The 12620-nt window shown below is 49.8% G+C and overlaps 1 protein-coding gene across 1 annotated transcript; it reads left to right on the top strand.

The window, feature by feature from the left end:
• Positions 1-3440: 3440 nt before the first annotated feature.
• Positions 3441-10494, top strand: LOC133339056 (E3 ubiquitin/ISG15 ligase TRIM25-like). Its single transcript, XM_061547177.1, has 6 exons — positions 3441-4199; positions 5438-5533; positions 6936-7169; positions 8270-8289; positions 8652-8749; positions 9944-10494. The coding sequence occupies exons 1-6, from the start codon at positions 3639-3641 to the stop codon at positions 10492-10494; spliced, it is 1560 nt and encodes a 519-aa protein (XP_061403161.1). The 5' UTR covers positions 3441-3638.
• The last annotated feature ends 2126 nt before the right edge of the window (positions 10495-12620 follow it).

Below are 12620 nucleotides of genomic sequence, written 5' to 3'. Positions count from 1 at the left end.
TGTGTTGCAGGTCTAAGGCGTTCCTTGCGCAGCATTGCCGCTTTATTATTTCAGTCGTTTACTGCCGTATGCACCCTGAAAGTCGTGTGTGTCTGCAGCAAGCGCGTGTATGTGTACCTATGGACGCGCGCGCGTGTGTTGTGTAGGGGGAACGGTAGTGTAGTGCTTAGCGTGCTGCCTGTGTGTGTGTGTCTGTATGTGTGTGTCTGTGTGTGTGTCTGTGTGTGTGTCTGTGTGTGTGCGTGTGTGGTGTGTGGGGAGCGGTAGTGTAGTGCTTAGCGTGCTGTCTGTGTGTCTGTGTGTGTGTGTGTCTGTCTGTGTGTGTCTGCGTGTGTCTGTGTGTGTGTCTGTGTGTGTGTCTGTGCGTGTGTGGTGTGTGAGGATCGGTGGGTGTAGTGCTTAACGCTACGCTGTGCTACCAACCCGGCGAACCCAGTTCGATTCCCGCTCACGGCCACCACCGGTGACCATTATTTGAACCTCCCCTAGGTCGACTCTGCCTCAAACGAGTAACTGCTGTGGCGTATTAACATCGCCACTGGGGAGACAAAGGCGGCCGGCCGTGGTGGATACAAGTCCCGGGCGAAGCCGGGTAGTACAGCTAGTTTAATTATAAAACCTTAATATTATACATTCACTCACTCACATATATTTTACTTAAATCTATTTAATTATGAAAACTTAATATTATACAGTACATTCACTCTCTCTCTCTCTCTCATACGATACGTATTATGGTGTTCTACACTCACCAGTTAATTTCGAACACAACACTAAGATACGCAAGACACAGTTGACAGCGTGAACGAGAGTGGCGAGATACAACAAGGGAAGAAGCTGGGAGAGGATGCGATGATGCGCAGCCAATCAGCTCACGGGATACTGTACATCCACTCGTGCTCTCATTCGTCGATCTCGCGCCGGGAACCAATCACGTGCCTTGTCTGAGTGCCCGTGGGTACAGTATGTACAAAGCCTCTGAGAGAGTTTCTCTCTTTGTCTGGCATCCTGGGAAACCGTTTCCCTCGCGCATCACGATGAAACAACGCTGCTTTCCGCAATACGGCTGCCGATATGGCGGTATTTTTGAATTTGTATTTTTCGATGAATATTTTTGAAAAATCCGCGATGCACTGAGGCCGCGAAACTTGAACCGCGAAGTGGCGAGGGATTACTGTATTTTGATTTTGGCAAGGGAGGTCCCATGAGATGTTAAGATGTTCAAATGCAAAATTGATGTCTTTTGCAAGGAATAAAGTCTGCATTAACCACACAAAGTATTTGGTGTTCGAACATCTTAACACAACTCATGTTTTATTGCCAGAAATGGTAAAACCTATTATTACTATTATTTTCTCACACTTTTATATCGGCAAAAAAGGTACTATTTAGTTTTTACGCGCTGATGTTGATGTGATACAACCACTCTACCCCTGGGGCGCCTGCCCCCCGCCCACATGAGCGGGTCATGGTGCCGGTTTCAGCAAAGGGCCTCGCCCGGTGGTTTGTGGCTCCACAAACTGGACCCTGAGCCGCAGGCACGTGACCGAGTTCAACACGGCAACTCCCACCGGTGTCTCACAGCTTGATAACTGGAACGCGACTTTGAGACAGGAACAAATTATTTTCATCAAGTAGTTTAAAGTGTTAAACTTAAAGAGAAGCTGAAAGAAAGTTGAAAGACGCAGCACCGCGTGAGTGATTAAGGCGGGGTCGATCCACCCGCTCGCTGGCGTTCGCACGCCTTTACAAGGCACGCGGACATAGTAAAATAGCCTTAAAGGTGAGGCGTGTACCCAGGTTCCTGCCGCAGCCATCCCCTTTTTCGCGTAGCATAGTTACACAGCGGATTAGGGCTTAGTCACGGGGAGGGGCGCTTGCATATCCATAATGGCTATTTTCAGCGCGAGCCTTTGTGTGCAACAATCGCCAGCAGGGGCGCGCGCGTGCACGCAGCCACCTCTGCATTAGTGGTGGTGGTGTACGTGGGCGTGTGCGAGATAACCCCGGGCGGTGGTGAGCCAGCCGAGTAGCGATGTCCCTCAAAGAGGGCGTTGGCGCGGGGGGGCCGATCACTCGAATGGCGGGGGCGCCGTGAAAGGCGGCCGAAGTGGAGGAGGGGGAAGTGAAGGGGGTGGACGTCACGCCCCGCCCGCTCACGGGGAGCGGGGAGTTGGACGTCAGCCCCCACATTCCCCTGTCAGTTCAGTTGAGACGAGTTGAGGTGAGGTTAGTTGATGTGGTGAGTTTAGTTGAGGTGAGATGACGTGAGTTGAGGTGAGTTGACGTGAGTTGAGGTGCGTTTAGTTGAGGTGAGGTGAGTTGCGTTGAAGTGAGTTTAGGTGAGCTGAGGTGAGTTACGATGGGGTGAGGTGATTTGAGGTGAGGTGAGTTGAGGTGAGATGAGGTAAGGGGCCGTCCATAAATGACGTCACGCACCCAGGGGGGGGGGGGTGTCAGACATTTGTGATGATGCGTGACGAGGGGGGGGGGGTTGAGAAATGTGACATCAACTTAAAATAAATATAGAACTGTTATAACAACGCTAATTTTGATACATTTTCATTATTAACTATTTGATCATTTAAATTTACTAAGGTCACCTTTTATTTATCCCATGAAGGAGCATTTTGCTTCTCCATGGGAGAATGGGGAAAGCATACATTTTGAACATTTTTTTAATGATTGTGAGTTAACATTTTTATTCTAATCATTCTACCAGGGATTTTAATTCTATGAAATGAATATATGATTGTTATAATTGTACTCTCCATTTAGCTTCGTTCTTCTACAAAGTTTCAAGTATTTTTTATAGTTATAATTACTTTTAATGTTTTATAATTATAAGATAATTTAATATAATATTCTGAACATCTGCAGTTTTAGATAGACGTTGAATATTTTCAAGTGAATTTTATGCTAAATTTAAGCTTTCCAACGCCTCCTTTTTAAAACGTGTTTTCTCCTACAACATCAGAGTGCAGCGCCACATTAAATACGCACTACAATGACAATAATTTAAAGCGATTTGAAGCATGTTTTATTTTCAAAATGGAAAGATGGTTTTGGGGTGGGGGGGCAGAGCTTTGTGACCTCATATTTGAGAGGGGGTCTGACTTTTTGTGACGCCGTGTGACGAGGGGGGGGGGGTCCAATATCGTCCAAAATCGCGTGACGTCATTTATGGACGGCCCCTGAGGTGAGTTGCAATGAGGTGAGGTGAGTTACGATGGGGTGAGGTGAGTTAAGGTGAGGTGAGTGAGGATGAGAATTTGAGATGTGGTAATCCGAGTCGTCTTTTTTAAGCCACCCCTGGAGCGGAGACGTCTTTACTCGCTCACGCGTCAACACATTACAGGGCACGCCTCGTGATATGCAAATCAAACTGAAATACTTCCTGCTTCCTTGTCACCTATTTACGTGGCTTGTTCCTCGTTTAGCGTCTCAGACGCAGCCAGCGACACCCTGAGAAACAGACAGAGACTGCCTGAGCATACAGCCAGCGACTGCCTGAGATACAGACAGAGACTGACTGAGATACAGAGACTGTCTGAGCTACAGACACAGACTATCTGAGCTACATCAAGCGACTGCCTGAGCTCCATCAAGCGCCCGTCTCTGAGTGGAGCCACAGGGCCATGGCGAGTGCGGCTCCCAGTGGTAGCGAGGCCCCAGGGGAGTTGACCTGCCCCATCTGCCTGGACGCCTTCCGCTGCCCCTGCACGCTCAGCTGCGGCCACTCGTTCTGCCTCAAGTGCGTGGAGGGCTCCTGGGATTCGGCCAAGTCCTTCTCCTGTCCCCAGTGCCGAGTGACTTTCCCTCGGAGGCCCAAGCTGAGCAAGAACTTCACGCTCGCCAACCTGGTGGAGCAGCGCAGTGCCGCAGAGAAAATGGCCACCGTGGTCTTGTGTGACTTCTGCAACGATGGCACGACTGCTGCCTTGAAGACCTGCCTGAGGTGTGATATGTCCTACTGTGTGACTCATGTAAAGCCTCATCAGGAGAACTCGAAGTTCAAGGACCACATTCTGGTGGCTCCAGGCACGAATCCTGAAGAACGTAAATGCAAGAATCACAGAAAGAGGATCAAGTTTTACTGCCGAAAGGACGAGAGTTTGGTCTGCACAACCTGCACCATCGCAGGAGACCACAAGGGTCACGATGTGACTACGCTGGAGGATGAGCATAAGACACAGGAGGTGAGACGGTCTGCGAGTGTGAGCGGGAGCCCCTCCTGCTTGAAGTCATCATTTCCCAGCACGAACTAAACAATAACATCCAGCTAAATATCATTCCTCTATCAGCTGCCCATTGTTTCTTCACATTTTAACAGGCTTGTTTTACTTTAAAGTATGCTGAGGTTGCCATAGTGCAGAAAAAATACAACCACAAGTTATTATCAATCCTGTTGTTTGGCAAATTTATAAAAGTACTCTTAGCTTTTTTTTTTTAAACTGAAGAACTGTAATGCATACAATGTGTTCTTAAAATTACGTGATTGCATAGACTGTGGTTTGTATTCAAATAAGTGGTTTATGGTAGAGAAGAGCAGAAACTTTTTATATTTTTCCAAGTGAAGCTCACTGAGCTATGTAGCTCTTTTTCAGAGGCAACCTGGCCACAAATGGCAGCTCAACGAAGTGGCTTATCAGGTCTAAATATATAGCAGCCAATAACTCTAAATGCACCTTGCTAAACGTGGACAGAAAAACCGGAAGACTCGGAGAAAAATCCATGCGACCATGGAGATAGACATGCTAACTGCATATATACAGGTATCAATATCCGGTTAAAACCAACGACCTCCTGTATCGCAGGCAAGGCAGATAACATCTCGTCACTCCGGCACCCTGTCCACCCACTACTCAGCCCCGCCCACTACTCGGGTAGCCCCAACCACTGCTCAGGTAGCTCCACCCACTACTCAGCACCGCCCACTACTCAGGCAGCCCAACCCAACACTTGGTAAGCCCCGCCCACCACTTGGGTAACCGGTCATTACTCGGGCAGCCCCACCCACTACTCCAGCAGCCCCACCCACTTCTCAGGTAGCCCTTCCACATGCTCAAGTATCCCCACCCACTGCTTAGGTAGCTCCATCCACTACTCAGCACCGCACACTACTCACGCAGCCCCACCCACTACGCAGGTAGCCCCACCCAATACACAGGGAGCTCTGCCCACTGCTGAGGCAACTCCACCAACAACATAGGAAGCCCCCACCCCCCACTGCTCAGATAGCCCCACCCACTACTTAGGAAGCCCTGCGCACGTTTGAGCTCCTCGAAAAATAAGTTCCCTGCTGCGCTTGCTCACCCAGCCTCGATCGATTCACGGGGGCTACTGCCCCTGTCACTGTGGAGGGGTTCGCGTGGAGCGGGGGTGAGAGGGGACGCTCATGGAGTAAGTGGAGTCTCCCCTGTGATGTCTCTCACAGAAACAAGTGGGAGAGGAGACGCGGGCGGTGGAGGAGAAGAGGAGGGAGGCGGAAGAGTCCGTGAGGCAGATGGAGGCCGCTCGCAGGGACGTGCAGGTAACCGCGTGTGGACCGGACTCTGTGACCCCGTGACTCCATCCTGAGTAGGGTTTGTGATGGAGGATAACTCCATTCCTTCACGTGGACTTCCATTGGCTCCGAACACATCGTGGGACTCAAGACACAACGGTCAATGCACCTCAATTATCAGGACGAGCAAAGAGGTGGTTCTCATCTCCACTGAGAAACTCAATCATTGGTTGAATTTCCACATTCCCATATCTCCATACAACTTACCACTTCAACGTCTGTTATCTATATTGATCAGATGAGGTGCTACATACCTAGTATCCAATACTCTGGTGGCAGAGTTTTGTATGCAATGTTATTGAAACCAATCAGGCATTAGAGTGGCCAGGTACAAGTGTAGTGGATTCACGGAGAGTGGAGGCGACTTGTAGAGGCAACACGTTTATTACAACAACGGTAACAATAGCAGTCTCACACAAAGGGGCAGCGGCCCCTTACCATACTGCCTGGGGAGGTACGGCCTCCGGGCTCATGTGCCCTATCACTGGGGTACGGGCTCTGAGTCCTCCGGCTAAGATTGACCTCGGGGAGGCTATACTGACCCGACCCAGCCAAGGTACGGGTCCCGACCACTGGCCCACTGAGTCTCAGCCCTTACAAGGGCAGCGGGGATACGGGTCCCAGGGTCCTAGGCTAGCTGGTCTTCTGGCTTCGGTCTTCAGACTGGCCCCGGACCCGTCCAGAGGTCCGGCTTTTATACACCTCCCCAAGTTTGTCCGCCCCTGGCCACGCCTCCCTTCCAGAGAGTTCCAGGGGGGTATTGGGGGATCCTAGGAACACTCCGCAGCCCCCCCCCTGCTTTGGGGCTGGGGAATGTAGCGACCCTCATGCCGGTCCAAGTTACTGCCCCTGGTGGGCCCTGTCTGCTACTGCAGTTAAGTACACAGCCCATTTACAGCGCTACACAAGTATAGCAAGTGTTTTCATGATCCGTTCTCTTCATCCATACATGTCGTTTTCTCTCACATTCAAAACATTCACTTAAAGGGGAATTTGCCTAACTTCCCATTTCATTAGGGCTCTACTTGTTGTAGGCAAATTACAGATTTCCCTTCGCTTCATGTGAAGGTAAACAAAGCATTGTCCTGATAGCCTTGCGCAATGGGAATGGCACAGACGCAAAATGTACTCATGATGGTATTTGATTATTTCATTGCCTCACAGCCCCCGACAGTCATGGTGTATCGTGTGGAAGTGAAAATGCACAGTGGCGTGATCAGAGGCAGAGGAAGAAGGAGGCCTCAGTGCTGCAGACTCGTATCACTGTCTGGACACCTTGGAGTTGCACTCGGGTGACACCGACCTGAATGTCATTTCAAAAAGGACCAGACATTTAATGAACAGAAGTGGCATTTATTTCTCTTTTCAGGGAACCATGACAAACGACAAGGCCTCAATCTCGGGCAGATTCGTCCACGCGAGAGCAGCGTTGGATGCGAAGGAGAAGGCGGCTTTAAAGCAAGCAGAGCAGAAAGGGCGCAAGCAGCTGTCCCAGATCGAGGAGAAGATCGCTCGCGACCAGCGCGAGATCAGCGAGCTCCAGGCAGCAGCCACTCGCCTGAAGGCCCTAGCGCAGGAGAGGGACTCGCTCGCATTCCTGCAGGTGAGCGATGAGTCTCCAGTGTCGCTATTGGCCCAGAGCCCTCTCCCCAGCAGCAGCAGCAGAGGGAGGCTCCTGAATGAGAGTTCGCATCCACTGGGCTTGAGAACACAGCTCCACTCATGGATTCGCATCGCAGCTCCAGTAGCTGCCATGTGGAAGCCCAGCTCATATTTTCTCAGTTAAATGAAATCTCTCTACCGTCCTTTAACATATTCCCATTAAGTTTGTTTTATTGTGAATATAAACTAAATGTTATTGGATTTGCACATTTTAAATAAACCCTACAACAACAATGTGCACGGTATTCATGATTATCATCAGCCATGATATTTCCACTTATTGATGAAGGCATTCCCAAGCCATTGCCACATCTCATGGTGCTGCAATGCAACAATCCACCAGCGCCTGCTCACGAGCCAATGTTATCTCTGCTTCTTACTTTGTGGACCTCTTCTTGGATGCGCGACCTTCAGTGTTCATATTCGTGCGGCTAAAATAAATACGGTCTCATGCGCTTATTATTCATATCCTTGTGTGTTGACCACCACTTATGCAAGACCTGCACCATGTGCATTTGTAACACCAGAAATTACCAGTCCTAAGTAATTCTCAACACAGATCAATATCAACCAGTCTCACTCTGAAATATGTCTTGCAAATCAGTGTTGGTCCTCATGAGGGTGGCGAGATGTTAACTACCTCGCCTGGTATACCGGAGGTCGTGGATTTGATCCCAGACCTGACATCCCTAAATATTTTGAGATTTCAAGTCTTTCTCCATGATCGCATGGATTTTTCTCCGCGTCCTGCAGTATTTCCACGAGATGAACCACTTCGTTGAGCTATCATTTGTGGCCAGGTCGCTTCTGAAAAAGAGCTCTATCGCTCAGTGGGACTTACGTGGAAAGATTTCATTAGTTTATAGTTGACTGTTCACCGGTCTAACTCTGAAATATTTGCCCCGTAATTCAGTGTTGGTGATCATGGGGTCATAAGCCAAGACTTTGGCGTTTATATTCCACGGTGTTGCAGTGAGAACTCCACTGATCACAAGGGATTGGAGGTAGAGTCACAGTAACGCATCTCTATCTCTCCCACAGGGGCACCTGGAGCAGAAGCGCAGGAAAAAGACGACTTTCACTCACGACTCAACACACGTCATGGGACTGAGTATGGGGTGCGGGCAGTGAGACATTGGCTGTGTGATGATGCCGTGTGATGGTGATGCTGTGTGTTGATGATGTGTGTGATGATGCTGTGTGCGTTTATGCTGTGTGTTGATACTGTGTGGTAATAGTATTTCTGTGTGGTGATGCTGTAATTGTGAGATGAGTGATGATGCTTTGTTTGATGGGTGCCTGTGTGGAGCTGTGATGATCCCACGCGTTATGATGCTGTGATGCGTTTATGTGATGGAGCTGTGATGATCCTGTGAGTGACGATGCTCTATGTGAGACAGTGGCCATGTCTGCTCTGCTTTCACAGGACAGGGAGGGTTACAGCAGCTCCACCCTCAGCTCCCAGCCAAGTGGACATTGCCTCGCCTCAAGTCCTGGAGACACCTACAGTCAAACGCCTGTGTTAGTTATTCAGTGTGAATCATGGGTGATGTGGCCATCTTGACAGTAAAATGTGTGTGCACGAGTTCGACTCGGCCTCAAATATGTACCTGGTGTGTTATAGACATCACCATTAGGGAGACAAAGGCGGCCAGGCGTAGTGCTGGCCATCCACCCCCTCGTGTGTTGTGCCAGCCTTCAACGTTGCTGAATTTCCCCAACATTCTGTAAAGGCTACACGGGGGATGTCTTTGTTTACATCCTGGAAACTGATGCGGTGTGTAAACAAAATCGCCACTAGGGAGACAAAGGTGGTCGGGCTTGGTGCTGGCCATTCACCTCGTGTGCCATGCCAGCCTTCATAGACGCTCACGGACAGCACTTGTCCCATTCCAGAACAGGGGTAATTGTGATGTTGAGATGCAGTGTGTGCCTGTGAATGTGTCTGTGCATTTATGCATGGGGGGAGCGGTAGCATAATGGTTAGCACACTGCACTACGAACCCAGTTACCTGGGTTTAATTACCCGCCATGGCTAACTTAAGTGGCAGGTGATATCTTATCCAATCCTGGGCCTCTGCTAGGCAGTTTCAACCTCAAATGAGTTCCTGATGCTGGTAGTGATCATAATGATGGTGATAGTGGTCGTGATGATGGTGGGAATTATGCTGTTAGGGATAATGTGAGTGATGGGAATGGTAATGGGTTTGGTGATGGTGTTGGTCGTGGTGATGGTAATGATGTTGACATTGGTGATAATAAAGGTGGTGATGGTTTTTCTGATGGCGCTGATGGTCGTAGTGATATTGGTGATGGTGGTCATGGTAGTGATGGTGGTGATGATGGTTTTGATGGTCGTTGTAATGGTTATGATGCTTTTCGCGTTGGTGATGTTGGTGATAGTGATGAACATGGTGGTGATGGGGATAGTTGTGATGGTAGTGATGGTGGTGGTGATTGTTTGTGATGGTGCTAGTTGTGGTGATGGTTGTGATGTTGCTTATTGCGATAGTGATGTTGTTGATGTTCATAGTGTTGATGGTGGTGGTTATGGTGATGTTTATGTTGTCATTGATGATATTTATGGCGAGGATGCTTGTGATGTTATTGTTGATGGTGAATATGATGGTTGGTGATGGTAATGTTGAAGGTGGTGATGGTGGATAATGGTGATGACGGTGTTCTGTATTGGTATTGTCATCGCTGTTGTCACAGACGGGCGCTCACCGACTCTGGACACAAACTCAGCTTATAACAAACTCCAGATCTCCTCGGATCTCAGGACGATGACGATGACCGGTGCCTCCCAGGGTCGCCCCGATCACCCACACCGCTTTGATGACTATCCACAAGCCCTGTGCTGTGAGAGCTTCTCGTCGGGCCACCACTACTGGGAGGTGGACGTGGGGGACGCGCGGCATTGGCGAGTTGGAGTCGCGTACGGGACGACCCCACGGAAAGGGGATCGTGCTGCACAGCTGCTGGGAGGGAGCGACGCGTCCTGGTGTTTAGATAAATGTTGCGACAGCTTCTCAGTGGTTCATGGTGGAGTGAAGACTGCACTGTCGGTGAGGGGGGCCCCCTTCCTCCGCAGAATCGGGCTTCACCTGCACTGGGAGGGGGGGCTCCTGGCGTTTTACCACGCCGACTCCATGGAGGTGATCCACGAGGTTCGGCAGAGATTCTTGCAGCCTCTCTACCCTGGGATGTGGGTGAATAATTATAATCAACCATTGAAGATCGTGGATCTAAGTCGTGCATCCTGAGGATGATGAGAGATAGAAACCCAATAAATGGTGGAGAGGGGGATGGTGAGGAGAGAGCTAAGTGAGGGTGAGGGGAAGGTGGAACGGAGGGTGAGGTTAGGTTCAAGTTCATTTATTAGGTGTAGCCCTGTGAGCCATTTGGCTCTTGCATCGGGTGCAACCGCAACAAAAAAATGAACAAAAACATCTTAAAGTGACTATGTGACTGAGTGCAAACAGAAATCCGAGAAAAGACAGCAAACCATTGCAGAAAAAAATCACCGTACACCAACGCTGTGTGCAAAAATCCCAGTGGGATGCAAGTCAAACAACCAACAACAACCACAAGACAACTTAGATTAAGGCCATCAGTCTAACTCTGTACTACAACAACACAAACGTGGCCAAACCAATATACTTTTCGAAATCACCAAAATAAATCCATGAAAGCAATGAAACAGTGATCATAGGAACTGTGACGGAATTTTCACAATAAATGGCATAAACAACATGTAACCCAATAAACGGTGGAGAGGGGGGATGGTGAGGAGAGGGCGAAGTGAGGGTGAGGGGAAGGTGGAACGGAGGGTGAGGTTAGGTGAGGGTGAGGGGAGGGTGAGGTGAAAATTGAGGGAAGGGAGAGGTGAGCATGGAGGGGTAGGGTGAGGGGGGAGAGAGAGAGGTTCAGGTTGGCGGACATGAGAGGTGTCGCCGGTGCAGTTCAAATCGCAGGTTCGTGTGTCCGCTCCTTTGCCTGCAGTGAGCGCTCACGTCACCACGCCTCCTCATCCCTGCGATTCACCATCAGCACCATCGTCACCATCACCAACATCATCATCACCCCATCATCATCACTATCAACAACAACCGCCATTCGCCACTAAGTGGCGGTGACGTCACCACGACGCTTGTGCCAGGCCATGTGCACCTTGAAGCTACCACGTGAAGTGTCGAACGCCCGCTGGCAGGAGGTCTCGGCGCAGACCCAGATGCCACAGGTCGACTGACTGAGATGACTGGCTGATGCACCACCTGTGCCCGCTACTGTGCCAACTTGTTGTGCTTTAGCCACCCGGCGCTCCGCTTGTTGTTGTGAGCGTCACTCCTCCGCCCTCCGTTGTTGTTGGAGGGCGACTGCCTCCAACTGCCCAGTAGCGTCCTTCACGAGCCTCCTCCACAGAGGCCGATCTTGACACCGCTGGTTCCAGTCATCGGCAAGTCCACTCAGTTCCACATCCTCCTGTACCACATCACTCCATCTCTTTTCTAGCCCGTGCCGCACCCATTTAGCCCCCTCGATCCGGCCGAACAAAAGCTGTTTAAGCATGCGGTGGCTGGGCAGGCGGTCAACATGGCCCAGCCAACGCAGCCTTGCCTGCCGTAGGAGCTCAACGATGGGGCCTTGTCCAGATCTTTCAATGATTTGTGAGCTCCTCACACAATCCAGCCTGGTTAAACCCAGGATGGATCGTAGGCAGGCCAGCCTAAATATTAATCATTTACGAAGATGCTCCATTAGGGGGGTCCACGTTCCGCAAGCATAGAGAAGTGAGGGAATGACTGTGGCCGAGAAGACCTGAAGCTTCGTGCGGAGCGAGAGACGCCACCTTCGTTGGTCGTAATATGCATCATCAGGGAAATGTGAGCATGAGGAAGACGACGTTTTTGCCACCCAATGGTGTGCAATGTACTGCTTGTCTATGAAAAGACGCCGCATCTCATGATGCGTATGACAAAAAAAAATCCGCAGACTACCTGCTGGATCTCCTCTCTGTTTCAAAGAACAAATTTGACCTAAGGTCTTCGCTCATTTACCAGCTTCACATTCCCTATTGCCGTACAAATACTGGAGCAAGGGCCTTTGCTATTAAAGCCCCCAGGGTTTGGAATGCTATTTCCAATAAACTGCAACTTGAATCACTACCTATAAGATCTTCACTCAAAACTGATCTAGAGGAGTTGTACAACCCTAGCTGCCACTGCTATTCAGTGGCCTGAAATCAAATGTATCGCTCCGGATGACCGCTGCAAAGTAACATCTTGTGTTTTAAATATAGTGTGCTAATCTTTAAAGATGCATTGAAAATTGTTGATATTCCTACCGATACTCCTGTAATAAAGGACTCTTGCACTGGGTCTGTCTCCGT

Source organism: Lethenteron reissneri, unplaced genomic scaffold, assembly GCF_015708825.2.
Source record: "Lethenteron reissneri isolate LAM-NWPU_2019-01 unplaced genomic scaffold, ASM1570882v1 scaffold_1640, whole genome shotgun sequence".
Taxonomy (NCBI): domain Eukaryota; kingdom Metazoa; phylum Chordata; class Hyperoartia; order Petromyzontiformes; family Petromyzontidae; genus Lethenteron; species Lethenteron reissneri.
The sequence above is the reverse complement of the archived record's forward strand: the minus strand, read 5'-3'. Positions and strand labels throughout refer to the sequence as shown.